Source organism: Nicotiana tomentosiformis, chromosome 9 (assembly GCF_000390325.3).
Source record: "Nicotiana tomentosiformis chromosome 9, ASM39032v3, whole genome shotgun sequence".
Taxonomy (NCBI): Eukaryota; Viridiplantae; Streptophyta; class Magnoliopsida; order Solanales; family Solanaceae; genus Nicotiana; species Nicotiana tomentosiformis.
This window is the reverse complement of record NC_090820.1, coordinates 31,630,129-31,657,562: the sequence shown is the minus strand read 5'-3', so window position 1 is coordinate 31,657,562 and position 27,434 is coordinate 31,630,129. Positions and strand designations below refer to the sequence as shown.

Sequence of the window (27,434 nt, the reverse complement as noted above, 5' to 3'; positions counted from 1 at the left end):
CTTACTGAGAATCAAGAATTATTTTTGAGGAGTGGGTATGATTGAAAATTTATTTTATTTTATGTCATTTATGGGTCTGATTTGGGAGGAAAATGGTATAGACAATTGAAGGTATAAGCCAAAACATGTTGGAAGTGATGGTAGAAGAGGAAAAGGAGGCGACAACGGCAAAGATAGTGGTGGAAGGAAGCGATGGAAACGTATGGACATGACTGGTTTTGAAGAAGATTGGGTCTTTAAGTGTGGGTTTGAAGATAAATTGGGTGTTTTTTGTTTGTCAGAATAGCCTTGTTCCGGTTTGATATCTCGGTCGTTCTACTTTACTTGTTTTCATCCAGACACTTTAACTTGATCAAAGTCTATATTTTAAACCTCTCTGACCGTGTGTGTATCTCACTTGCTTGACGTGGATGACACATCATATTCCATGATATTTTTTATAGGCAAAATACATATAGGGTTGCCTTGTGCTTAGCAATGCACAGATTTCTTCTTCCTTGTCCGTCTCATATCCCTTCTCCTTTCTCCGTCTCACATTCTGTCGATGTATAATTATTTAGGTATTTTTAATTAGGTAGATTATCGCCGCATTATTTTTAGCCGCGGCTATCAAGGCATCGTCGGAGTCGAATATTGAGGGGATGAGAAAGAAGAAGCTAGGTTGGGAGTTTCACGACCAAAAAAGGTCAAAATTAGATGAAAAGAGAAGAATATAAGTATTGATAGCAGAAATGGCCACTTTTAAGGGATCTTTAGGGATTGTTTTTCTTTTCTTTTTTTGAAGGAGAGGGGGGCGGCATTGGGGAAGAAGAAGGGGAAAAAACAAAAAGGGAGGGGGCGGGGGTGTTGATGGGGGAGTGGGGAAGAAGAAGAAGAATAAAAATGAAAAAGGGAGGGGGCGGGGGTGTTTGTGTGGGGGGGGGGGAGGGGAGAAGAAGAAGAAGAAGAAGAAGAAGAAGAAGAAGAAGAACGTACATGGGGAATAACAAAAAAGGATAGGGGGTGTTGTGGGGGTGGGGGGAGCTAATAGGAAAAAGAAATTAAATGGGAGTGGGTAACAACAGAAAGAGACAATATCTCTTTGCTTTTTCTTTTTCATTTTTTTTACTTATTTTATCTTTATCTTTTTATTTTATTTTATTTTATTTTTTATTCTTATTTTAATGATTTTTTTCTCCTTATTTTAATTATTTCTTCTTCAAATTCTTCATATGCACGCTCTTTGTCTGCGTGAATTACACACACTTTGTCCAGCTCAACCATTTTGTTGCCACATGTACTTGGTCAACGGTCGGGGGGGTTTAAAATATAGACTTTGATCAAGTTAAAGTGTATGGATGAAAACAAGTGAAGTAAGAGGATCGGGATGTCAAATCGGAACAAGTACAATGGTCTACTAGGCTATTCTGTCTTTTGTTTTACTTTTTACTTTTCTATTATTTTTTATATTTTTTATTTCAATTTTCTCTTCTAAAAATTAGAATCACAAATTCACTCTTTTTTTGCACTGAGTGTACCAAGTATTTTATCCACCTCAACTTTATCTATGCCACATAAGCTAGGTCAACAGTCAGAGGGGTTTTAGATAATAGTTTTGAACACGTAAAAGTGTCCGGATAAAAATAAGTGAAGCATGACAACCGGGATGTCAAACTGGAATAAATACATGGGTCTACTAGGCTGGAAACTTATTGAATTGACTGGTGAAAAGTGATATATATCTATAATGTATTTATATATTTACTAACTTAATACACATCTTTAGGAGGTATTAAAAAAAATGATGCATTATTAATCCCTTGTTTGGTACATTTTTTCAACCTATATTATACATCCTATTTGGTATTATCCTATGTATAACCAGTGTTTTAAAAGGCGTGGGCATAAGGCGAGGCGTTTTACATATGCCTTAGCGAAGCGTAAGCCAGAGGCATGGGACGTAAGGCCCATAGGTATTTAATTTTTAATATTTTTTAAAATAATATAATTACAGTAAATATTTATAAACATGTAAAATTGCATAAAAATTGAAGAAAACTATAAATATGTGAATATATATATATATATATATATATATATATATATATATATATATATATATATATATATATATAGAGAGAGAGAGAGAGAGAGAGAGAGAGAGAGAGAGAGAGATGTGTTTCATCCCCACAAAAAACTAGTCAAAATAATCTATTATACGCTACTTACAAGCACAAGTAACTTGAATCTAAAAGAATAAAATTTTCTCCATGGAGGAACAAAAAGGATGACTAACCTGCAATTTGTACTTTGAACTTGCTGCTATGAAGGAGAATGGAGTTCTCTTTGTTATTTGTAAAAAAAAAAATTAAATATTCATTGCTTTTGGGAGATATTAGCAGACTAGCGGACAAGATAAAGAATTGAGAAAGACCATGAATTAGGGCTTCAATCAATAAAAAAGGTCTTGACTATTAAATTTAATACATTTCAATTCTTTTTTAAAACTTTTGAGTAATTACCAAGCTGACTTTTGAGAATTTGGGTATTATATGAAGGACTTATTCAATAAATTTTGTTTTAATTTGAAAAAGTCTCTGGGGCTTACGCCTCACTAAAAAAATGCGCCTCAAACGCCCGGGCGTATGCCCCGAACGCCCGGTCCTATACCCCCGAATTATTGGGCGTACGCCTCTTGAGACTTTCGCCCCATACCATCACCACGAAGCGTTTTTGGTGCGCCTCGACCTAGGGCGTTTTTGTGGGAATCGATCCCTAAAAGACTTGAAGATTTGTTCTTATACGAGCATAGGAGAAACTGATGTTCCAAATTTGGTATCGCTTGAGTATGCGGGATATCAAATTCCTGAGCTTATAATTGCAAAAGAGTCAAGCCAGTTGAAGCACTCAAAGATTGAGCTTGCTATTCATAACAATTTAACTGCGGCTTGGTTTTGCAAGTGTAGGAAATTTCTATCAAGTTTGACCTCTTGGTCTCAAGTTTTCCTTTATTTTTACAAATGCAATGAGATCAACGAGAAAGATTTGCAACTGCACCATAGAGTTGCTATCCCCCTAATTAAATGTAAGTACTATAAGGTCGTCTGAGGAGTGTGTGAATGCTTTGCTATGGAATTGTCATCCTAGGAAACTCATTCTAACCTCAACTATTGAAGTGAAAACATGCTTCATGGATCGTTTAATGTGTATGAAGAATTCGAGTCATTCTACTTTTCATAGAAGCAAGCCTTGGCATAGTCAATTAAAGGAAGTAAAAGCCTACATAATTGATCAAAAAGATCAGCTTGTGGAACTCAGAAATGGAGAGCTGGCAATAGGGAATCTTAGTCAGTGAAATTGTTTTTTGTTTTCTATTAGAATGGCCTTGAGCAATTAATTCTATTGCAAATTGAATTCACTTATTCATTTAAAATGTTCATTAATTTATATTTTCCATGTTAGATCAGAAATATACTTAAGAACTTCAAATTTAAGTTTCCCCGTTATTAGTTTTTTTCTTGAACGAAGTCTTCTGTCAAATATTATCGTTTGAAATATCGAGGCATATAGACTCATCATTTCTATTTTCTCTTAGGGTGTGTTTGGTATGAATCCATGTTTGGTTGGTTTAAATATTTTGAAAAACATTTTCCTTATGAACTCATTTTCCTTCAATTGGAGGAAAATATTTTCCTTATCAAGAGAAGGAAAAACATTTTCCAAAATTCCTTCTCAACCTTCCTCACCCTATTCCCCACCCTCACCAACCCACCCCACACCCACCACCTAACCCTACCCCACCCCCTCTCTCAGAAAAGGCTTTTGTTTTTTCAAATTTTAGTTTTTTTTTCGTCACCACCCACCCTACAAACACCCCCCCAAAAAAAAAATTACTTTTTTTTTATAATTTCAAATTTCTATTTTTTCGTTTTTCTGCACCACCCACCCCCACCCCCCACAATTTTTTATTTTTTTTTACTTTTTGTTTTGTAATTTCATATTTCTGTTTTTTGGTTTTTCTGCAACCCCCCGAAAAAAAATATTTTTTTTTTACATATTTTCAGTTTTAGTTTTTTCATCTTTCGGTTTACATGTTCGAAATTTTACAAGTTCGGAGGTTTATGTGTTTGGAAGTTTACGCGTATCAAACACCGAAAAATGAATAAGATTTCTACTTGTTTTCCACGGAAAACATTTTCTTGGAAAATAGTTTCCACGAAAAATATTTTTCGTTATACCAAACATACCCTTAGTTCATGTGAATTCGATGACCTTCTTTTTCTTTTTTGACCTATAGATTTTGTTCTACATATTACTTGGTAACTGATACACTGTAATGTGTACTTCTCTTTGTCAAAAGTTTTGGATATTTGTATCATATATTGTAGTTGTTGGAACATATTAGAGGTTCAGCTGCTTTTAGAGATAAATAGAAGCTGTTAAACTTCAGTCACTGCCATATAATATAAGCGCACTCAAAAATAAGTGTAAATTTGCTTCTGCAGCAGCTTGACGAAGGCAACATCGAGTACTTTTTTTTTTCAAGCTGAAATATTAGTCCTTTATAAGCAAGCTCTGCAATAGCACAAACATTAACATTGATCAGTGAGAAGAGTCAAATAGAATCTGGTAATATCTAATCATACAGCATGAACTATGCTAAACACAAAATGATACCACTTCATTAAGCCATTACAAGCTTCATATATACTTACCAATGAATGCTCAAGGTTGGATACTCCTTAGCTGGATGGCCTAAAATATCTTATCTTATATGGTATAGACTAAAAAATGCAAGATCCCCCTCAAAACTTGAATTTCTTCTTCCACTTGCCCTCTTTTTCCTGCATCTTGCGCTTCTTCTTTTTCTTCCTCTCATTCTCTGCTACCATGTCACTGAAATCCTCTCTCTGACTAGGTAAATCGTCCTCTTCTCTAGCTTCTTTGTATTTGTCCGGCAGGACATTTTCCATCAGTTCCAACTCTTCAGGTGCCAAAGTAACGTTAACTCTATCTGATTTCTGACCTTTAAGCAGCTGGACCACTTTGGCAGCAGTCTTGTCTCGAGTTCCAGTGTTATTAATCACATAAGTATGAGTTGTTCCAAGAAGAATTCCTGGAGCTACCTTTTCTTCATTCTCTTCAAGCACCTGGTAGAGAGGCTTCTCAGGCTCCTTCCTCTGCTGCTTCCGAAGGTCAATAAAATCAGGAGTCTCAGCTTCAGTTGGAGTACTAGAAAGGCTGTCCACAGACTGAATACCGTCGTCCAGCTCCTCTTCCTCCATCTCTTCTTCCACTTCCTCTTCCTCCAAGTCACCCCAATGCTTAGTCTTATCAACAGGTTCATCCTCATAATTAGGCTGGTCTTGTTGCAGCACACGAAAGACATCTCCATATAAATTGCGTCCATATTCATCAACAGGCGGTTTACCCCAACGTTCAGACTGATAGCCAAACTTGGCTCCAGGTGGAATAGGAGCATTGTGTCCAGGAATCGAATAAGACGGTGGAGGACCATATATCTGCATATTGATCAGCCAAGGAGGAGGAGCGTCATTAAGTCCAAGAGCCTCTTTTAGTTTTTGAGACAAAGTCCCTGGTTTCATCTCCCTCAACTTCACCCCATCAAATTCCTTTCCTTCATAATATAGATCCCCATAGCTAGTCAATTTTGGTTTAGTCTGATACTTAAAAAACGCATCATAGAGAACCTGATAATCAATATCCATCTTTCCCGTTTTTGGCTGCTTTTGTTTAAGCTTCTTACTGTTTTCCTTTCCATTGTAAGCTTGTTTAATTTTCTCATCAATTCCTGTCGCAGCTATAAAATCAGGCAGTTGAAACGGCTGTTTCTTGATTATACCACGTTTACCCTGCAAATATTTTCGTTTTTGACTCCAATGTCGTGGAACAGGAACAGTATTCCGGTAAGATTTCAGATATACTAACAGCTTAGGGTCTGCTGCAGTAACGTCCCATACTTCAACAACATCAGGCCGCGCGCGGCTGAGTTGTTTCAGTTCTGCAATCTTCATCCTACGTTGAAGCTTTTTCTTTTTGTTAGAAATTATAACCTTCTCCTTTGCCTTTTCCTCTTCCTCTGAATCAGCAGCAGTCTCGTCCTTCCTATCGTTCTCCTCAGAAACAGTAGAATCGACGAAACAGAATTTCCCGAAGACGTTCCTGAATTCCCCATCTAACTCTGCCTTCTCTGGGATATATTCCACTTCAACTTGCTCCAAAGACTTTTGAAAATCGGACTTCTCCTTATAAGAGCTATCATCAGCACCGCCATTAGCCGCTTTACTATCTTTTCCATGAGACGATACCTTATTGTTTCTCTTCTACTTCCGTCGTCTACGCCTGCTCTCGGGTTCCTTTGAATTCCCAGAGCCGGCGTTTGTGTTAGAGTTAGAGATTTGTGGTTTCACATCGCCCATGGAATGGCCGACAGTGTTCATGACCCTGTTCGCAACCTCAACCGTCATACTCCAGCTGTTTTGGTGAAATAATTAATGGAGGGACTAAAACGGTGCATTATATATAAACCAAGAAACTCTATTCTCCTTAGGGAACTGGGATTGATTATTTCCTTGTTTTAGCAGGATTTTCATATACGGGTGCAGTTGGACTAGAATAATCCCACTCACAATAGAATTAGGAGCCAGGCCTGACTATAAAAATTTATGGACAAAAGCAGCTCTTTGGTGCCCCTAGAGTATTGACGCCACAGTTTTTATATCAGAATGAGGTACTTCTGCTAATTACAACGGTTACCTTTCAATGAATTTTTTTTTTTGACATTCGAGACTGGGATATCAGGAAAAATAAACCCCTCTCCCTACACCTTGTCAAATATGGTAATTGCAAGTTTTTTGCTTCATACTGCTGTAAGATAAATGTCAATGCAAACTATATTGAATTTAATTGGTTAGTAATTCGTAAAGTATTTATTGGTGAGTACAGTTCACAAAGAGTCTTGCTCCTTTTAGCTTCAATCAGGAGGATTAAAGATTCAGTTTTCATTACCCAAAATTTCTACTGCTTTTGCAGGTCTTAAAAAGTACGTATATTATATTTAACATTTCCTGATACCTTTCATTTTGCTATATATATTAAAAGAAAAAGTTGAACCAAGAGAACGTATTGCTGGTTTCATGTATAGCTGTCGAACTAGACGGGACTAGACGGGACGATTTACCGGAACAGACGTGCGAAAACTTAAAGGGATAAAAGGGACCCTTATCTGGGCTGGGATAAACGGGACGACCCATTGGCCCATCCCATCCCACTAACTAATGGGATGGGGCGTGGGCCTTAAGTGGGCTTTTTTAAAACTTTTTTTATTAATTTAAGTTGACAACGGCTATTTTTTAAGGTTTGCAACAACTAGTTTTTTAAAACCAGTCAAAGGCTAACTTTTTCTTCTTTTTTTTTTAAAAAAGGAAAATTATGGCAAGCTGGCGGGCAGGGACCGGGCCTTAACGGGGACGAAACGGCAGTCCCGTCCCATCCCACGTTCCTTCCCCCAAAATCATCCCACTTATTTCTGACGGACCGGGCAGGGACTAGGCCGGGCCTCCCTGTTCCGTTGGACACCCATAGTTTCATGTGAAATACTAATATGTACTTCTCCTTGTATGATATTTCCATCAGGGTCATGCAACTGGGAACCTTAATGTTTTTGGCTTTTAAAAAAGTAGTAACTAACATCACATGCTAACCAATCATTTACTAACTAATATCCTTTGGAGCTAAATTGGTAACTGTTTGTAGTTGAGATGAGCTGATTTTGATTTATTTTTTCTCTGCATTAGATTCAAGCTAAGATGGAAAATCTAATGTTTCGGGAAGCACCTAATGTTTTTGGTTATTTTCCAATTTAATTGATTGCCGTTACGAAATAATTCTATCATGATAGCAGGATCAGGAAGTGGACCAATTAGATTGTTAATTGTGGTTCTCGTGTAAGAAACCATCCATTTGACGGTAAAAAAGATTCAATACTGTCGAAGATGGGGGGAAGTTTAGCTATTGAAGTGTACCAAAACTATCTCATACATGTTGATAAGAACGTGCAAATTACATTGAATGTAAATGGTTAATATTGTGTAAATCAAAGGAAAAGGCCATCCTAATGGAGCCACCTCAAGGCTCAAGCTGAAGAAAGATGAAAGTAAGTTGTTGAAAGATGCTAGAAAGTTGACATCTAACTTTGGTTACTGTTAGGATCGGGAATCTGGGTAGTACGGAATTTAGCCAAACTACGGTATAATGACAATAACAAAGACAATGGAATTCGACAATTAAAGAATATAAAGAAGACACAAATTTAACGTGGTTCGGTCAAGGTGACCTACATCCACAAGCGGAGAGGAGCAATTTCACTATACCAACAAGAGTACAAAAGAGAGTACAAAATTAGAGTAAATACTCTAATTAATCCCAAATACCCCAAGAGAATAACCTCACAAGATTACTCCAAAGAAAGGGTTCACACAAGTGTTTCCCAACACTCACTCTCTTACAAAATACTCTATAATGAAATAAAGGAGGAGAAAGAAAGACAAGAGTGAAAAGCTCTTGAATTGGTGTGTTTTCAAATGAGCAGAAACTCCTCTATTTATAGCAAGAAATCCTTGGCATAATAGTGGATATTATGTCATGGCAAATGTCATGAACCACAAATTTATTATAATGGATATTATGTCATGGAAAATATCATGAAAATTTGGCCATATTATAAATCACCACATTGGCCTAATTTCGGATTTTATATAGTAAATTTGCTCCACCTTCTCCGCAAAAACCCCAATGGGCAAAATCATTCTTCATAAATGCCAATCAAGTTTAGACAAAGTTTGAACTTGGACACTGGAAGAGGTTTTGTGAACATGTCAGCGGGATTGTCTCTAGTGTTGATCTTCTGAACAGAGTTCAAGTTCACCATGTAAGAAAGTTGTCTTAACATCAAGTTGTTCTAATTCCAAAACATACATGGCAACGAAGGCAAGCAAGACACGAATAGAGTTATGTTTAACAAAAAGTGAGAAAATATCATTAAAATCAACTCCTTGTACCTGACTATAGCCCTTTGCAACTAATCGTGTCTTATACTTCGTATCTTCAACCCCTGGAATGCCATCTTTTTTCTTGAAGACCCATTTGCAACCAACAATTCTTTTTCCTGATGGCGGCTTCACAAAAGACTAAGTATCATTCTTGTGGATAGACTCAATTTCTTCATTCATTGCAATCAGCCACTTGGCTGAGTCAGCACCATAAACTGCTTCTGAATATTTTGATGGTTCTCTAATTTCTTCAGTTTCCTGTACAACTGAAAAAGCAAATGCAACATAATCTCCAAACCTTAATGGTTGTTTACCTTCTCTTCTTGGTCTATGTTTGACTATAGAATACTCCTCTTCTTTTGGTTCAACTTCAGGAGTCTCAACTTCAGGAATTTCAGCTTCTGTCTCAACTTCAGGAGTTTCAACTGTATTTTGCTCCAAAGTTGATGAGCTTGGCTCAGAAGGAATGTCAATCTCAATCTCCACCTGATTCTGTGTACTCTTTCCTTTATCTGTATTACAAGGACTAGAAGACTCTTTTCTATAATGTAACATAGAGGATTTATCAAAGGTTACATCTCTGCTAATTATAAATTTTGGTACCGCGGGATCAGGATACCATAGTCGGTATCCTTTCACCCCAGATGCATACCCAAAGAAAATGCACTTTTTAGCCCTTGGCTCTAATTTTCCATCATTTACATGCATGTATGCAGGGCAACCAAATATCTTTAAATCAGAATAATTAACAGGAGTACCTCACCACATTTTCTCTGGAGTCTTAAAGTTCAAAGGTGCAGAAGGAGCTCGGTTAACAATATAACAAGCTGTAGAGATAGCTTCTGCCCAAAAGGCGTTTGTCAACCCAGCATTTAAAATCATGCAACGAGCCCTTTCCAAAAGAGGTCTATTCATCCTTTCTGCCACACCATTTTGCTGAGGTGTCATTCTCACAGTATGATGTCGAGCAATTCCTTCATTCTTGCAAAATTCGTTGAATTCATCATTACAAAATTTCAAGCCATTATCTGTTCTAAGCCGCTTAACATGTTTTCCTGTTTGCTTCTCAATCAAAACTTTCCATTGTTTGAAATTTAAGAAAACATCACTTTTATTTTTCAGAAAATAAACTCAAACTTTCCTTGAATAATCATCAATGAAAGTTAATATATACCTGACATCACATTTTGATGGGGTGCGTGAAGGACCCCAAAGATCTGAATGAATGTAATCCAAAGTACCTTTTGTTCTATGAATCGCTGGAGATTTGAAGTTGACTCTTTTCTGCTTTCCGAACACACAATGTTCACAGAACTCCATATTTCCGGTACTTTGGCCACATAAGAGACCTCTTTTACTGAGGATGGAAAGACTTTTTTCACTCATATGCCTCAATCGCATATGCCACAATTTGGTGATGTCAGAATCTGATTTATCTGATATTGAAACTGCAGCAGCACCTGTAACAGTAGATCCCAAAAGAGTATACAACGTACCAGATCTGCGTGCTTTCATGATCACAAGAGCACCATGAAAAATTTTCAGAACTCCACCTTGACCTGTGTACTTGCACCCAAGAGATTCTAAAGTGCCCAAAGAGATGAGATTTTTCTTCAAGTCAGGAACATGTCTAACATCGGTGAGAGTTCTCACCACACCATCGTGCATTTTGATTCGGACTGTACCTTTTTCAATAACTTTGCAGGCAGCATTGTTGCCCATCAAGACAACTCCACCTCCAATAGATTCATATGTGGTAAATAAATCCCGACTGGGACACATATGATAAGAACAACCCGAATCTAAAATTCACTCATTGTTAGATTTGAAACTATTATTAGTTGCTAAAAAATAGTTCTCTCAGTCTCATCAGCAGCTACACTTGCTTCGGCAGTGTCAGTATTTTTGTGCTCATTTTTCTTTTCTGTATGCTTTTCTTTGTTTTTCAATTTAAAGCATTCAGAAATAATGTGACCTTTCTTATGACAATATTTGCACATGACATTTTTATATCTGGATTTTGACCTTGATTTAGGTTTCTCACTACTTGAATCTTTCTTATTGGATCTACCTCTTATGAATAAGTCTCCCCCTTGGTTCCCACTAGTTTCTCCAATAATATCTCTATCTATTTGTTCTTTTGATTTCAAAATAGATTTGATATCTTTATAAGAGATATTATCCTTTCCATAAAGCATAGTATCTCTTATATGTTTAAACGGTTGGGTAAGGAAACAAACAATAACACAGTTTGATCCTCATCTTTGATTTCAGCATCTATGTTACTTAAATCCATAAGAAGAGAATCAAAAGTATCAAGATGAGTACATATAGAGGTACCTTCAGCCATACGAAAAGTGTAGAGTTTTTGCTTTAGGTAAAGCCTGTTTTCTACTGTTCTTTTCGTATATAAGGTTTTAAGCTTTTCCCATATGCATTTGGCTGAGCTTTCTGCTGCAACTTCACGCAAAACCTCATTTGAAAGATTTAAAATAATACCTGCTTTTGCCTTTTTGTCTATGACGGCAAACTCCTCGTCCGTCATTTTATCCGGCATCTTCTCCTTTCCTTGCAGTGCCAAATCTAAGCCATCCTGAATTAGGATAGCTTCCATCTTTAATTGCCACATTCCGAAGTTTGCACTTCGGTCAAATTTCTCAACATAAGACTTTGTTATAGTCATTTTGGCTATTTAACCCGGTTAGATCTGGCTCTGATACCAATTTGTTAGGATCGGGAACCCGGGTAGTGCGAAATTTAGTCAAACTACGGTATAATGACAATAACAAAGACAATGGAATTCGGCAATTAAAGAATATAAAGAAGACACAAATTTAACGTGGTTCGATCAAGGTGACCTACATCCACAAGCGGAGAGGAGCAATTTCACTATACCAACACGAGTACAAAAGAGAGTACAAAATTAGAGTAAATACTCTAATTAATTCCAAATACCCCAAGAGAATAACCTCACAAGATTACTCCAAAGAAAGGGTTCACACAAGTGTTTCCCAACACTCACTCTCTTACAAAATACTCTGTAATGAAATAAAGGAGGAGAAAGAAAAACAAGAGTGAAAAGCTCTTGAATTTGTGTGTTTTCAAATGAGGAGAAACTCCTCTATTTATAGCAAGAAATTCTTGACCTAATAATGGATATTATGTCATGACAAATGTCATGATCCACAAATTTATTATAATGTATATTATGTCATGGCAAATGTCATGAACCACAAATTTGTTATAATGGATATTACGTCATGGCAAATATCATGAAAATTTGGTCATATTAACAGTTACTCTAAATTTACAATCCAATCACATTATATGGAAGTATCTCCTCTGGAATCTAATACTCAAATATCTATAAATCTTGACCTCTCCCAAAACAAAATAGTTGAAGTCACACCAATTCTTTTTTAGAATATCACTGTTTAAAGGAAAATAATCCAGTATATTAAAACAATTCCATTTGTCAAGTTCATTAATTTTTCCAGCTATAACTTGGTAAGAGAGATTCCAATGGAGATTTCACATCTCTTATTTAACAACTTTAAATGGTTTATTCGTTTTCAAATGGTAACCATTCATGCTATTAACTAGGAACGGAATTAAAAAACTCAGCAGAAATTGACAATAGAAACTAAAACAGAAAGTCCAGTAAGGACTGTTGAAATAGAGGAGTTCAAGTTTTACCAACAATGCGGATTTGTAATTGTTTGAATTGTTTTAATGCAGTGAATTTGACTATTGCAAAGTGATCCTTCACTCATTGATCCTCAGCTCTTTAAATTCCACCAATGAATTTGGCGAAACGAAGCTTTCAACGTACATATGAAATGCAGGTATATAACCAAAATCGCCCTGAACCTTTGAACTCTTGAAACTGTTGTGTGTCGAATTATATAACACTAACATTGAACCACCTTTCAGTAAAATTTCATCATTCTGGAAGATGAATATTGGCCAAGGACGACCAAAATTACAGAGAGGGACAGAAATCACCAAATTCCCTGCTCCTTCATCACCCACACATCCATTCGTCGGTCATAGAATACACACAGATTACTTCCCAAACTCTCTAGTCGCCAGTCAAACTTATCGCCAAAGTTGGGCATTGCTATATTACCACATGTCTCATTTACGAGGTCTAATGATAAAATAAACTTTGAGCTGTCTACACGACTCTTAGCCTTGTGGTAGGCAACCCAGTGGAGTCTTTCGTTTATAAATTTACCAAGACGGTTGGATATGATAGCACCTGTGAACTCTAAAGTCTTTTGCCAAGAATTAGTTCTTACACTATAAAACTTAACCTCATACAGAAAACCATACTCAGTATCTTTCTTTCTCTTTACAATTTTGTAATCCTTTTGACACTCATTATAACCAAAACCATAAGTCTCACGAAAGGGGCAATTCTTTCAATTCTCTTGTAGATGGATTCCATATGAAGTATTTCTTATAGCGACTAGAAATACAAAACAATCCATTACATGAACCCAAAATAAAGCCAGCAATTGATGTTGCTGCTATTCGCTTCGAGAATTCCATTAGCAGTGGCTGAGATTTTTTGGCTTTTGGTAGTACAAAAGCTTTAAAACCCTTTTGGTATGCATCCCTAGGGCGGTTTGCTTAGCGCATAAAGTTGTGCGGCAGGGATTATAATGCAGGAGATTATTTATATGGCAAATAAGAATTATAAAAAGAATATTAATGTGGTAACTAATAATAAGGAATTATTATGCCGTGATTAATAATGTAAGATTGTTATGCAAGAAATATTTAGTTTAATGGGCATTTCCTTTCAGTTAATCAGTATATTTTTATTTAACATTTTATCTCACACAAAACTTAATACAGGTATTATTTAGTACATCCAACCGAAGTTGCAGTAGATATGCAGTGAATCATAAGATCCTTTGTTCTGATTTTCTCACAATTCTGTTGTGTCATCTGAAGCACCCTTCCACCATGGTTAAGTTTTCTCTATATATCATTTCATTGGTTTTGGTAAGTCAAAAAATAACTGATTGTCTCAAGATTGGGCCAGCTTGCGCGCACCTCGACTAATTCCACAGGATACCTGTCACCTCCCACCAGCAACATGTACCAGGTAACTCTATCCACCAAGGCTTGGATAGATGAGAAGAAATCACCTAGTATTTGCCTCCGCTGGGATTTGAACCTGAGACCTCATGGTTCTAACCCATTTCATTGACCACTAGGTCACACCTTTGGGTGCAGATATAGAGGATATTATTGGACAAGTCACACATTCGGCCAAAAATAATTACATCCGAGCCAAATATAGAAAAAATATACATTGATTATGTATAAAATATGTATATTTTATGTATATTAATACACAAAATAATTACTATGTAGTTTTCCGTATATTATTCTTTTTCAACTTTAAATGGTCTATTCACTGTTCAATTTCACAGTTCATGCTATTAACTAGGAACTGAATCGAATAACCCTATAGAGTACAATGACAATATAAACTGAATCAAAATTTCCAGTAAAGACCGTTGAAACAAAGTTTTAGCAACACTGCAGATTTGTAATTGATGAATTGCTTTTTTGAAATTATTGAAAAATGTTAATTTCATATTTCCCCTTCTTCAGTAACATGCAGAAAAGGAGTTTCATGCCGAAACAAGAAGGGAAAATATGAAAGAATACTAAGCAATATTTACCTCATCCACTTATATCCGATGATCAAAAGGGCATTGTACAAAAAGGGAAGCCGTGATTCGTGCTGGTATCTTATGACTTTGTGGTTGTGTTCTTAAAAGTTCAGTTGAGGCATCGGCTCTGGCTCTGAAGCTACAAGCAATACGAGTTGGGTGTTTCGCCTCATTTAGTTGGTCTTTTAATGCAGGCAACAAGTCACTGAAGTGTGCGCCTTTTTGCCCATGAGCTCCATCCTGAAGAGATCAACAACACTTAACAGCTGCATCTATTTGTGAAATAAACAAAAAAATCAGCTGCCAGTAGTTTCTTTGTTTGTTGTTCCTTTTAGTTCTTCATGTTTTCAAAGTTCACTATTCTACCATTGCATCCCCCCCCCCCCCCCCCAACAACAAACAACACTCTCACACACAAACAAACACACACGCACATATCTGTTTTTGTGTGTGTAATTCTTGAGGGAGAGCATTTAACGAGCACCAGAGAGATGCATAACCCCAGTTCCTGGAGAGCAAGAACATGCCAAAACTTAAACTGGAAAAACTTGCAGCACGTAGATCTCGAGGAATCAACCTCAAAACTACTTGAGCAAAGAAGTGTCCTTATTGTAACAAGCTACTTTACTCTTTTGTATATTCACAAATTCTTTTATTGGATGTCCCCAAAGGGAACTTGCTAGCCTAGTTGTTCAACAACCTATCAAAACAAACCAAATTACACTAGGAACTTTCATGAAGCTCACGAGAAGATGATCAGTACATATTTAATATGCATTCAGGCAGCTGTTTATTACCCCAAATCTTTCCTATTTGGCATTGATCTTTAGTGGATTCAAGGATTTTGTAACAACATGGCCCATGATATGAATTGTGTAGAAATATAGAACTCCAATTGAGCATGATAATTGTAGCATTTCTCGGTTCAATGTTGCAAGCCAAGCACCTGACAAGCAGTGACGGAATGAAGTCAAAATATAAATAAGTAAACATACAAAGAAATAAAGGGGAGTCAACATATATAGAATATACATATAGAATAAAAATTTAACCTATCTATGCAGTGTAATTTTCCTCCGACATTTCTTACTAGACAAGGAAAATGCGAAAAAATATGACGACACAAAGTTATCAATAAATTTGAGAACAGGGATACCAGGCAATCAGAAAGATCTTTTACCCTCTCTTTTTTTGCCTTCAAGGCGTAACCTGTCATCACATCACTAAATATGAGGTGAAGTAAGGCTCTCTAAGTAGGTGGCCACTTGAACTTGAAGGAAATCACCCGACACATAATCGGCAAGTCGCTTGAATGATGCGTTCCTTGAATTGTACAGTATTAGCTCTGTGCCAAGCTTCAGCAGAACTTCATCACCGTTCTCTGCCATATACAATGGAGTGATATCAACTCTACGATCAACAGGCAACGAGATGGCAACCAACTTAGTCCAGGATTTCTCGACACCATACTCCTTTATCACCCAAATATCTGCCTTATTTGTTTCATAGTTGCAACAGGCAACTAAACGCCCTCTTGAAACGCCTAATGTCCAATGAATACCTCCATCTTCATAACTAGGCAGTGCTATTTTTCCATATTTCTCTGCAGCCAAATCCAAAGTAATAATCGCCGAAGAAGCACACGAAATATGAGGATGACAAACATCCCAATGAAGAGCCCCATTTGAAAACACACCCACCATTCCATTTATACGACCACTATTAAAACCCTGAATAGTCGACCAAGAATTAGCCTTTAAGCTATAAACCTTAACTATGTTCTCATGTCTGCCCTCACTCTGAGGAAAACTAAAGATCTTGACAACCTTATAATCTTCAATAGATGCATCATAACCAAATCCATATCTAACATAACAACCACCAGCACCAACTTTATACTGAGACATTGTATCAGGAAATACATTAAAATTTCCAGTACATGGATTCAATAGCATTAGCGTAAATGAGTCACTAGTTAAACAAACTAAACCATTGCAAGAACCCAAAAGCCAAGCCGAGAGAGGCAAAGATTTAGGAGGACAACCATGTTTAGCCACAGTAATAAATGAATTTTCACACTGTATGGTGTAAACATGGCAGATTTTACCTAAACCAGAGACTGAGGCTACACCAACAATTGTATAATCAGCCATTTTGGGATTCTTTATGGAAAAATTGACATGGGTTTTGCGGAATTCAGTATTTGAGAGTAAAGAAAGCCATGATTTTGAAACACACCTGAATTTCAAGAGGAGTTTGACAGGTAATCTGACCAGAATTTCAATGATGAGTTCTTGTGGGAGGGTTGATAATTCTTGGGGAAAAAGGTTTGTTCCTTCAGATGTTTCCATTGCTACTAAGAATCAATAGCATCAAGCTGTTCTTGAAAAACTTTATGTGGAGTTTGCGAAATGTTTTTTTTTTTTGGCCTAAGAGAATTGCAGAAATATAAAGATATCATATGAAAGTATTGTCTCATTATTACAATTTATATCTTTTCCTGAAATAGGTGGGTCACATTGACTATGCTTATTGCAATTATTCCCGCTATTCATTTTTAATTATTCAATTTAAATTTTTCACGCTTCTTAAAAAATAATAAATAAAATATATATTTTATAATTTAATGGTAATGATAAAATAAAAAAAATATTTTTTTTCTTCATTTAGTATAGTAAATAAATAAAAATAAAAATATATTTTTAATATAGTAAACAAGTTTAAATGAACAAGGTATCATATTGCAACGAGTGGAAGAAGAGGCAGCACAATGTATGGACAGATTAATAAGTGTAGGAAACAAATATATGGTTATGATGTGAACGCATTAGATTCAATAATGAGTCTCTTGCGAACCTTACACGTAAGGTACACTTTCCTCTCTCATTTGCCTTACTTTTACTTGCATTGTCATTTTCCTAAATTCCACCTGATCTGCCTATATTTGATTTGACAAACATAAGAACTTTTCCTTTATACATGGCTATCATTTAGGACTTATGAACATGGCGAACGCAGAAGTCGAGCTTCGGGCTTGACTGAACAGAATAGTTTTTGTTAAAACAATCTATATTAAAAAATTAATTAAATATATATAAATATTAAATTTAGAATTCAGTCACTAGTACTTGAAATTATTATTTTAAAATTCAGAAAAGACTAGTACTTGAAGTTCAGCCTCTGATTACGAAAATCAGTACGCTCATAGATTTCTGATAAGGTGGGTTATTCTGATGGTAAGCACCCTCCACTTCCAACCAAGAGGTTGTGAGTTCGAGTCACCCGAAGAGTAAGGTGGGGAGTTCTTGGAGGGAAGGATGCCGATGGTCTATTGGAAACAGCCTCTCTACCCCAAGGGTAGGGGTAAGGTCTGCGTACACACTACCCTTCCCAGACCTCACTAGTGAGATTATACTGGGTTGTTGTTGTTGTTGTAAGTGTTATTGGTGATGACATGATCATTGATAGGTACGCGACTGCATTTTGCATTACATGCTTACACTGATAATTTAACATATTAAGACCATTGGAAAGACTAGACTGGTAGAGTTCAATTAATTATTTTTTTAATGAAGATAAAATTATAAAAAAAAGTATTTAAAGGTTAAAATTGTGGTTGGCCATTAATTTCACTTGAAAAAAAAATGTTAAAATTCTATGAGAGAAAAGCATTATGTAGAGGCAGATCAAACATTATAAGAATAGTGTAGTGTGTAAAATGAACTCCTCAATATATCACATCAAAAATTGAATTAATGCAAAAGCAGGATAAAAATTGCATGGGCTATTTGGTCGCCCCTTTTTAACTTATACCCGTTTTGTTTTTATATTTGTATCTGTACCCATTTTTTTTGTTAAAGGCGTTTTAAAAAGACGATTTTCCCCTTCTTTAATAGAAGACTATTGACAAAACTTTAAACTGCAGGGCAAAACTTCAGCATGTTTTGATATGAAATTTAGCAAATGAACTAAAAAATTTCAGCATGCATTAGAAAAAACTAATTAGAAAATTACATACTGCAAGACAAAAACTTAAGCATGTTTAAACTGAAGTTTCGGATAAAACTCATGACAAAATTGTAGACTTGTCATGACCCAAAACTAACCCCTGTCATGATGGCGCCTATCGTGGAACTAGGTAAGCCGACTCATTTCCAAAACAAACCGATATTTTCCTTTTAAAGATAATTTCAATATTATTTACTATAAAAAAACCTTCGTAAAGGAGTTCAAATCAAAATAAAAGTGCGGAAGGAAAAGCCCTACATCGGGGTGTCACTAGTCATGAGCATCTACTACAATCTGTCTAACAATATCAAGGCTAAATCAGCATGAAAAATAGCTAAATACAACTAGAGGAAGATAAGAAGGAGAAGAGCAGGGGCTGCGATCGCCAAACAACTACCTTGCTATCTCCAAGAAAATCTACAACCAGAACACTCAATAACCACTACCGTATCCAGCTATACCTGAATCTACATACAAGGTGCAGGGAGTAACGTAAGTACGCTAACTCAGTAAGTAACAACAATAAAAAAAAGACTAAGCAGTAGTGACGAGCAATAAAGCATATAACGTTCATATCATGAAATCTAAGTAAAGTACAACATGCTCTAAAAATCAGTGTTTGAATCAAATCATCTCGTTTAAACCCGGTTTCAATAAAAATTATTTAAAGATATTTTTTCCAACAGTTTTTCAAAAAAAGGCTCAATGCAAAGGTGAACAAAAATGATAAAATCATAAACAGCCCCTCGGGCAAAACATCACTCATATACAGCCCCTCGGGCAAACCTCACAGTCACTCGTGCCACTCGGGCATACCTCACAATCACTCTTGCCACTCGGACATACCTCACAATCACTCATGCCTCTCAGTCACTCAGCACTCGGCACTCGTACTCAGTAGGTACATGCGCTTACTGGGGGTGTTGTACAGAATCAGGAGGGGTTCCTTCAGCCCAAGCGCTAATAATCTGCACGGACAACTCACGTGTTATAATAATAAAGTATGTTGCAGGCGGGTAGCCCCGATCCACACTCATCCTCACAATCAGGCCTTCGGCCGATATCAAACATGTTGCAGCGTGCAACCCGATCCTATAAATATATTCACAAATCAGGTCCTCGGCCTCACTCAGTCATAAACCTCTCAAGCCACTCGGGCATTTCAGTAAAACAGAGCATTCGGCCCAAAACATTTATATGCATCAAAATAAAGTCACAAAATTGAGTTATGCGGTAAACAAGTATAAACATGACTGAGTATAGATTTTCAATCGAAAATAATGAGAGGATAGTAAGAAAAAGCCCCTAAGGGTCCAAACAGCACTGGCACAAGGCCCAAACATGGCATTCAGCCCCAATTTACAGAAATTCTTTCTAAAACATATAAGTATCATATAATTTCCATAAAATATGCAACTTTACAGTTGCTATGGGACGGACCAAGTCACAATCCCCAATAGTGCATGCCCACACGCCCGTCACCTAGCATGTGCGTCACTTCAAAATAGTAGAGTGATACGAAATCCGGGTTTCATACCCTCAGGACTAGATTTACAATCGTTACTTACTTCAAGCCGCGAAATTCTTATTCTGCAATGTCCTTTCCTCGTGAATTGGTCTCCAAATGCCTCAAATCTGGTCATAAATAAGTCGTTTCAGTCAATAAAATTTATTGGAATAAATTTCACTAATGATTTTCCATAAAAATCTGAAAATTAGCTCAAAAATTGCCTGTGGGACCCACGTCTCGGAACTCGACAAAAGTTATAAAATTCGGAAACTCATTCAACCACGAGTCTAACCATACTAATTTTACTAAAATCTGACCCCAACTCGACCATCAAATCTTCAATTTAAACCAAGAGGGTTTTTAAATTTTCCCAACTCAATTCACCAATTAAATAGTAAAAACAATCATGGATTCGGGTAATTTAACCAATATTGAGCTAAGAACACTTACCCCGTTGTTTTCTCTGAAAATCACCCAAAATCGCCTCAAATCCGAGCTTCAAATCGTCAAAAACTGAAAATCAGAACTTAAACTCACTGCCCAGGCTTTTCTTCTTTGCGAACGCGGTTAGTGCCTCACGTTCGCGAAGCACAAAATAGCTCCCGTCCAAATTCCTCCTTCGCGAACGCGACATCACCCTCGCGTTCGCGAAGCACAAAATGGCTCTACCTTAATGCCTTCTACGCGAACGCGTTCAAACCATCACGAACGTGATGCTCACTATGCGAACGCGACACCCCCCTACGCGAACGCATAGACCAATTGCCCGGGGTCTTCGGCTGCTTCCTCTCTTCTTCGCGAACGCGTAACACCTCTCGCGTTCACGATGCACACCTAGTCCACCCTTCGCGAACACGTGCTTCTCTTTGCGAACGCAAAGAGCAAATATTGCCAGCCTCTCAGTTCCTCTTCGTGAACGCGAGGCTCCACTCGCGAACGCGATGAAGGAAACCAGATGGTACATCAGAAAAATTCCAGCAGAGTTCCAAGTCCAAAAATCCAGTGTATTAACGATCCGAAACTCACCCGAGCCCCTCGGGACTTCAACCAAATATACCAACAAGTCCTAAAACATCATACGGACTTAGTCGAGCGCTCAAATCACCTCAAACAACGCTAAAACCATGAATTACACCCCAATTCAAGCCTAATGAACTTTGAAATTTCTAATTTCTACAAACGACTCCGGAGCCTATCAAATCATGTCCGATTGACCTCAAATTTTGCACACAAGTCATAAATGACATAACAGAGGTATTTCAATTTTCAGAATCGGATTCCGACCCCGATATCAAAAAGTCAATCCCCCGGTCAAATTTCTCAAAAAATTAAACTTTCGGCATTTCAAGCCTAATTCCTTTACGGACTTTCAAATAATATTTTGGACACGCTTCTAACCCCAAAATTACCATACGGAGCTATTGAAATTATCAAAATTCAAATCCGAGGTCGATTACATATAGGTCCATATCCGGTCTACTTTTCTAACTTAAAATTTTCCATTGTGAGACTAAGTGTCTCATTTCACTCTGAGTTCCTTCCGGACCCGAACCAACTAACCCGATATAACATAATATAGCTGAATAACACAAAACGAAGTAGAAATGGGGAAAACGGGGCTATTACTCTCGAAACGACTGGTCGGGTCGTTACAAGACTACATGACAAAACTTCAGCATGTTTTGGTATGAAATTTTAGCAAATGAACTAAATAACTTCAGCATGCATTAGCAAAAATTATTTAAAAATTACATATTGCAAGATAAAAACTTAATCATGTTTAGTCTGAAGTTTTAGCAAAATGAACTAAATAACTTAAGCATGTTTAGTCTAAAGTTTTAGCAAAAAGAACTAAAAAATTTAAGCATGTTTAATCTGAAATTTTAGCAAATGAACTTAATAACTTTAGCATGTTTAGTCTGAAGTTTTAGCAAATGAACTAAATAACTTCAGCATGCATTAGCAAAAACTTATTAGAAAATTACATACTGCAAGACAAAAATTTAATCATGTTTAGTCTGAAATTTAAGCAAATGAACTAAATAACTTAAGCATGTTTAGTCTGAAATTTTAGCAAATGAACTAAATAACTTAAGCATGTTTAGTCTGAAGTTTTAGCAAATGAACTAAAAAACTTAAGCATGTTTAGTCTGAAGTTTTAGCAAATGAACTAAATAACTTAAGCATGTTTAGACTGAAGTTTCGGATAAAAATCATGACAAAACTGTAGACTGCAGGATAAATAATTTCAGCATGCATTAGCATGAAGTTTTAGCTTCAACATGAAACAACTTCATGCTATATTAGCATGAAGTTTTAGTTTCAACATGAAACAACTTCATGCTACATTAGCATGAAGTTTTAGCTTCAAGGTGAGAGGAGAGGAGGAGATCTCACGCGATTAATGCATGATGCAGGTTTTATATCTTTTGTCAGGGGTGTAATTGTCATATTATTACGGATTTTTTGTCAGCTGGCTACCAAATCAATAATTTTTAATAATAGAGTACAGGTTAAAAGGTGGCACAAATATATGGTACAATTGCAAATGCCCAAAAGCAGGCCAAACTCTAGAAAGGCCCAATGAGGCTCCTGTTATAAAACAAAATCTATCTCGAGGAAGCCGACAACAAAATTCGTCTGCAAGGAGTAGCAGACATACTTGCACAATAGTCTTGTTCATAAACAAATCAATGCGGTACATTTTAAAATTGTGTACACATATTGTAAGTGTAAATGAGCCAAAAGGCTAGATCCACTAATGAAACTAAATCTATCAAGTTATGAAATTAAGCTTTCAACTTGTTGGATCCTATTCTAGACTTGAATAGCACTAGTATCAAATCTTAAACATGTCTTATTCTTATTCCTCATATTAGGTAATCAGATAATATTGATTTCTAACTATGTTGTTACTGTAAAAAATAGATGACCATTAATCAATGTGAAGGTAGAAAGGCTGTTTCCGATAGACCTTCGATTCAGGAGAAGCATAGTCACCTCATTTGTTGAAAAGGAAATAATAGTGTATAAACCATGGAAAGGAAACATATGATGAACATTGTATAGCTCTAAATTAGTGTCTCGAGCCTTAAACGGGATAATGCTGGTTGACACAGTTTTCTCAACCAATATCAGAAAATTACCAACAAATGTATCACTTCATGAGCTTGCCTGTTTCAATATGTATCATTGGACAACTCTTTTTGGCTTCTTTTTCCTTTTCGTTGACAAAGATAACATTATAACTAATATCATCATAAGTAACAGATGGTAGAACAACATCTAATTCAGATCAGTCTACATACAACAGACATTTAAGGGAAGGAGAAACTTGTTCCACATTTTGTTGTGGGGAACTTGACTTCAAGCTATCAACGACGAGATATGCAATTTCAAGCTACCAACTATATGCACATGGTAATAACATTAGTACATCACAATGAACAGTAAAACAGGGAAAACCCATGCTTCCTCATTGCGCTCCATGCAGTCGGCATGTGCTGAATTAGTTGTTCTTAACGCAGCTTTTCACTTCCTGAAAGTTCAATAATAAAAAACAGTTAATAAAGAACCTCATTGACAACTCATATGACAAGTACGAGCAGTGTAGAACTAGAAAGCAACACATGAAGAACTAGTCTCAACATAGTCTACATTTAACAAGTACCAAACATAAGCTCCTGGCCTTGTTTAAGCAAAAAAGACAAGCTCCATTTCCCCACATTTGAGATATCTCAGAGGTGCTTCGGTTCACGTTCTAAGCAGTGAAGATGAACAAACACAGGTAGTAATCTGAAGTCTAGACTCTAGACTGCATGAAGATGGTGCACAAATGATATATGTAGTATTGTAGTCTAATACATTCCAAAAGAGAATAAAATTAAGAAAGAGTCACAAGAGATACTCATGCTGATCCACGTGCAACATATTGGCCTGCCCAAAAAATGGGTTATTTGATCAGCTCTTCACAGAAGGCATGGCCCTCCCTAGCTCCACTATATTGACTCACAAGAGTTTTCACCTGCAAACCCGTTGGCTTTTTAACCTTTTCCCCTCATATTGTTCCATTAAATTTCTCCCCTCTTTCCTCAATTTAGTGTCTCGCAAAGGATGAAACTCGACAAATAGAGCCACAACAATAAGTAAATCCATAAGTGTCAAATTCTTGAAGTTGGTTTCCAACAAGGATTAGCTATATTTCATTGTTTGTATATGCTTCACTACATTGAGTTTGTATAGATTTCACAAAGTCCCAATAAAAAGTTACTTCATAATGAAATAGAGTTCTTTATGAGATGGTATTAAACAAAGCTATTCATCTCTCACTTGATGAAACATAGCCATAGCACCTAAGAATGCTGAAAGAGGTTAAACTACAATACATTTGCTGCTCTATTTACAAACAAGACAAAAGAGTTCTTTATAGCTGGGAAACTTCCTGTTTAAAATAACAAAGATGAAAAGAATTTGCACTTTAGTAACTTAGAAGACAGGACCATCTTTAATAAAAGCTCTAAATTCCAATTTTTTTCTGTAGATTCCCCTATTCACTGGAACCTCCAATCTACTCTAGTGATCATAACAGCTAAATCAGTCTCCTCAACTGCTTTCTCCTTCCACTTCACTTTTGTTCAAATCGACGTTATTACAAAACTGAAAGAAGAATCAGCCATTGATTGACCAAATATGTAACAGAATGAGAAGATAGTCCCAAAGAAAATTAACAGTAAGCTATAGGCAGCAAGGAGAAACACCAGAACTGGATGTTTTACTTTAACTCTTATTCCATATTCCCATATTTCCTCTTTTTCCATGTTAAGTTTCACTGAAGAACCTTCACAAAAGTAGGGATAAGGTCTGCGTACATACTACCCTCCCCAGACCCCACGATGTGGCATAATACTGGGTATGTTGTTGTTGTTGTAAGTTTCACCGAAGAAGACTAGTAAATGTGGGCCCTAGATCAAACAATAACCCTGTCAAGGGTTACGCACATTCCCCTGGCATGATTTCCGTGTCTCTGGTGCTCTTTCTGCTGACTTTGTGGAAAAAAAAACCTTACGAAACTTCTCAACAAGAGAAAAGGAAATATCCAATGCCATTTACGTAGTGTTAGACACTAAAAACTACAACCGAATAATTGGTCTTGCAACTAATTGTTGTATCATGGAATTATGCAAAAATGAAAAGATATCAAGATGTCCCGTATGCGACGTCTTGTTCTATATTTGACAAAGAAACAGAGCAAAACAGTATTTATAAAAACTGCATAAAAGAGAGCTCTTACATGTTGTAAGTTACAGGATTGTCATTCATCTGACCTTCTGCAGCCTTCATTGTTCTTGTGTCCTTGGTTCATTTTGTAGAAGGGGGCAAACTAGGCTTTCAATGTAGATTTCCGCCTCAAGACATGCATCAAAGTTAGTCACCTCTGGATAGCTGATCGAGTCATCATCAGGATTGTATTTCATGAAAATTGATCCAAACACAAGCAAAATTTCACCTTTATTTGACATGCAAAGGGGTGGAGAAAACATATACTTCCCAGGATCGTTAGGACATCTGATGGAATACATTTTTGTCCAAGACTCTTTAACGCCATACTCCTTCATAACCCACACATCTGCCCAAGTTCTCTGATAATTACAAAGCACGCAAAGATCATCTCCCAAAACCCCCAATACAAAATCAATTCTTCCTTCTCCATAGCAGGGCTGCTCCACCTTTCCCCATTTCTCATCAGTCAAATCAATAGAAATGATTTCCCAGCCATTATACACGCCAAGACCAGCAGTAGTAGCCCAATGAAGCTTTCCGTTCACAAACTTACCCGAATCATTCAGTAATACCCCACCCTGATAATCATCAACATTTCTCCAAGAATCACTCTTTAGACCATATATTTTGACCTCAACATCATAGGAACCGCCAGAACCGAAAGTACAGAAAATACCCACTACCTTATAATCATCATGAAGCTCATCATATCCAAAACCATACATGAAATAATAACCACACTTTAATGTAGGTCTAGAGTCGGGCAATTTCTTGAACTTCCTAATAGATGGATTCCATAGAAACAAGGCATTTTCCTCAATGGCAAGACAAATCGTCCCATTGATAGAACCCACAATCCAAACAGATTGATGAGGGTGTTTCATGGGATAATCCATGTCCAACGCGTCAGTAACAGAACCATAAAGTAAAGAACTAAGGGAACAGTCCTTAAGATTGTATTCAGGTTGAACAAAACTCAACATAACCCTATGATGGGTATAGTCCTTGTTATTAGCAGATATACTAAGATGGGTCTTGACAAATTCGGTGCTAGAGATTAAAGAAAGCCAAGATTTTGAAACACACCTGAATTTCAAGAGGGTTTTCACTGGAAGCCTTAAGAGGATTTCAGTGATGAGTTCAGCTGGGAGAATAGGGATTTTGAAGCTTGAATCTTGCATTGAAGTTGATGGAAATTGAGCAATATGGTTTGTGGGTCTGCTCCGCTTTGAGTGTAGATAGGGGGTTTCATCTTCCTCGGATTCCATTTGGGTTTGCACCAATTTGAGTTTCTTGGAAATCTCAGTAGTCTTACACGTTATTTCCCAAATTGCACTAATCTGCTGTGGACTGTTTGATTTATCCTGCAGACTATCCTTTTGGCCCTAATTCTGATTAAAGTGATGAACTTTCCCAAACTTTCAATAAAATAATTGTCGTTTCGTTTGTTTTGTAGCGGTTGATGGCGATTGGCTTTGTTTTCGAAAACATAAATAGACGGTGGAAGAAAAACAAAACATAGACAGTGTTACGATTTCAGTTTTGGAAAAGCAGAATAATATTGCGTTTATCTCAAAAACGGATAGAGTTAAATTTATACATAATTTTAAGAACACGTGGTATAACTCGGTACAAAATCAGAAAAATAAGTAAAAATATATATCGAATATTGAATGTAAAAAAGGAATAAAATATAAACCAAATTGGGAAGAGAATGATTTATAAACAAGCAAGATGAATCAATGTCAAATCTCAAAAAGGATAATCCTTGCTATATATCAGTGTAATAATCTTTGAAATGTGAGTGTATCAATGTTTGCTTCTCTAGATGTTCAATCATTTCTTTACAAAAATGATACCTATTCTTAATATAGTAGAAAAATACTACTTTGG

General features: G+C 36.5%; 2 protein-coding genes and 1 pseudogene across 4 annotated transcripts; all 3 read right to left on the bottom strand.

Moving 5' to 3' along the window:
* Positions 1 to 4,784: 4,784 nt before the first annotated feature.
* LOC104107624 (uncharacterized) lies at positions 4,785 to 6,467 on the bottom strand (annotated as a pseudogene).
* A 7,367-nt stretch (positions 6,468 to 13,834) lies between these two features.
* Positions 13,835 to 17,211, bottom strand: LOC104107623 (F-box/kelch-repeat protein At3g06240-like). 3 transcript variants are annotated; one of them, XR_004509903.2, is made up of 4 exons: positions 15,924 to 17,211; positions 15,541 to 15,689; positions 14,753 to 14,983; positions 13,835 to 14,285 (listed from the first exon to the last, which is right to left on the bottom strand). XR_004509903.2 is itself a non-coding variant. In XM_009616473.4 (2 exons), the coding sequence occupies exon 1, from the start codon at positions 17,092 to 17,094 to the stop codon at positions 15,967 to 15,969; it is 1,128 nt and encodes a 375-aa protein (XP_009614768.1). In that variant the 5' UTR covers positions 17,095 to 17,211; the 3' UTR covers positions 14,554 to 14,983; positions 15,924 to 15,966. The 3 variants fall into 3 exon arrangements, 1 of the variants encoding a protein (XP_009614768.1); XR_688832.4 differs by lacking the exon at positions 13,835 to 14,285 and having other exon boundaries at positions 14,554 to 14,983; XM_009616473.4 differs by lacking the exons at positions 13,835 to 14,285; positions 15,541 to 15,689 and having other exon boundaries at positions 14,554 to 14,983.
* Positions 17,212 to 23,464: 6,253 nt separating this feature from the next.
* Positions 23,465 to 27,002, bottom strand: LOC104107622 (F-box/kelch-repeat protein At3g23880-like). Its single transcript, XM_009616470.4, has 2 exons — positions 25,552 to 27,002; positions 23,465 to 23,799 (listed from the first exon to the last, which is right to left on the bottom strand). The coding sequence occupies exon 1, from the start codon at positions 26,807 to 26,809 to the stop codon at positions 25,598 to 25,600; it is 1,212 nt and encodes a 403-aa protein (XP_009614765.1). The 5' UTR covers positions 26,810 to 27,002; the 3' UTR covers positions 23,465 to 23,799; positions 25,552 to 25,597.
* Positions 27,003 to 27,434: the final 432 nt, after the last annotated feature.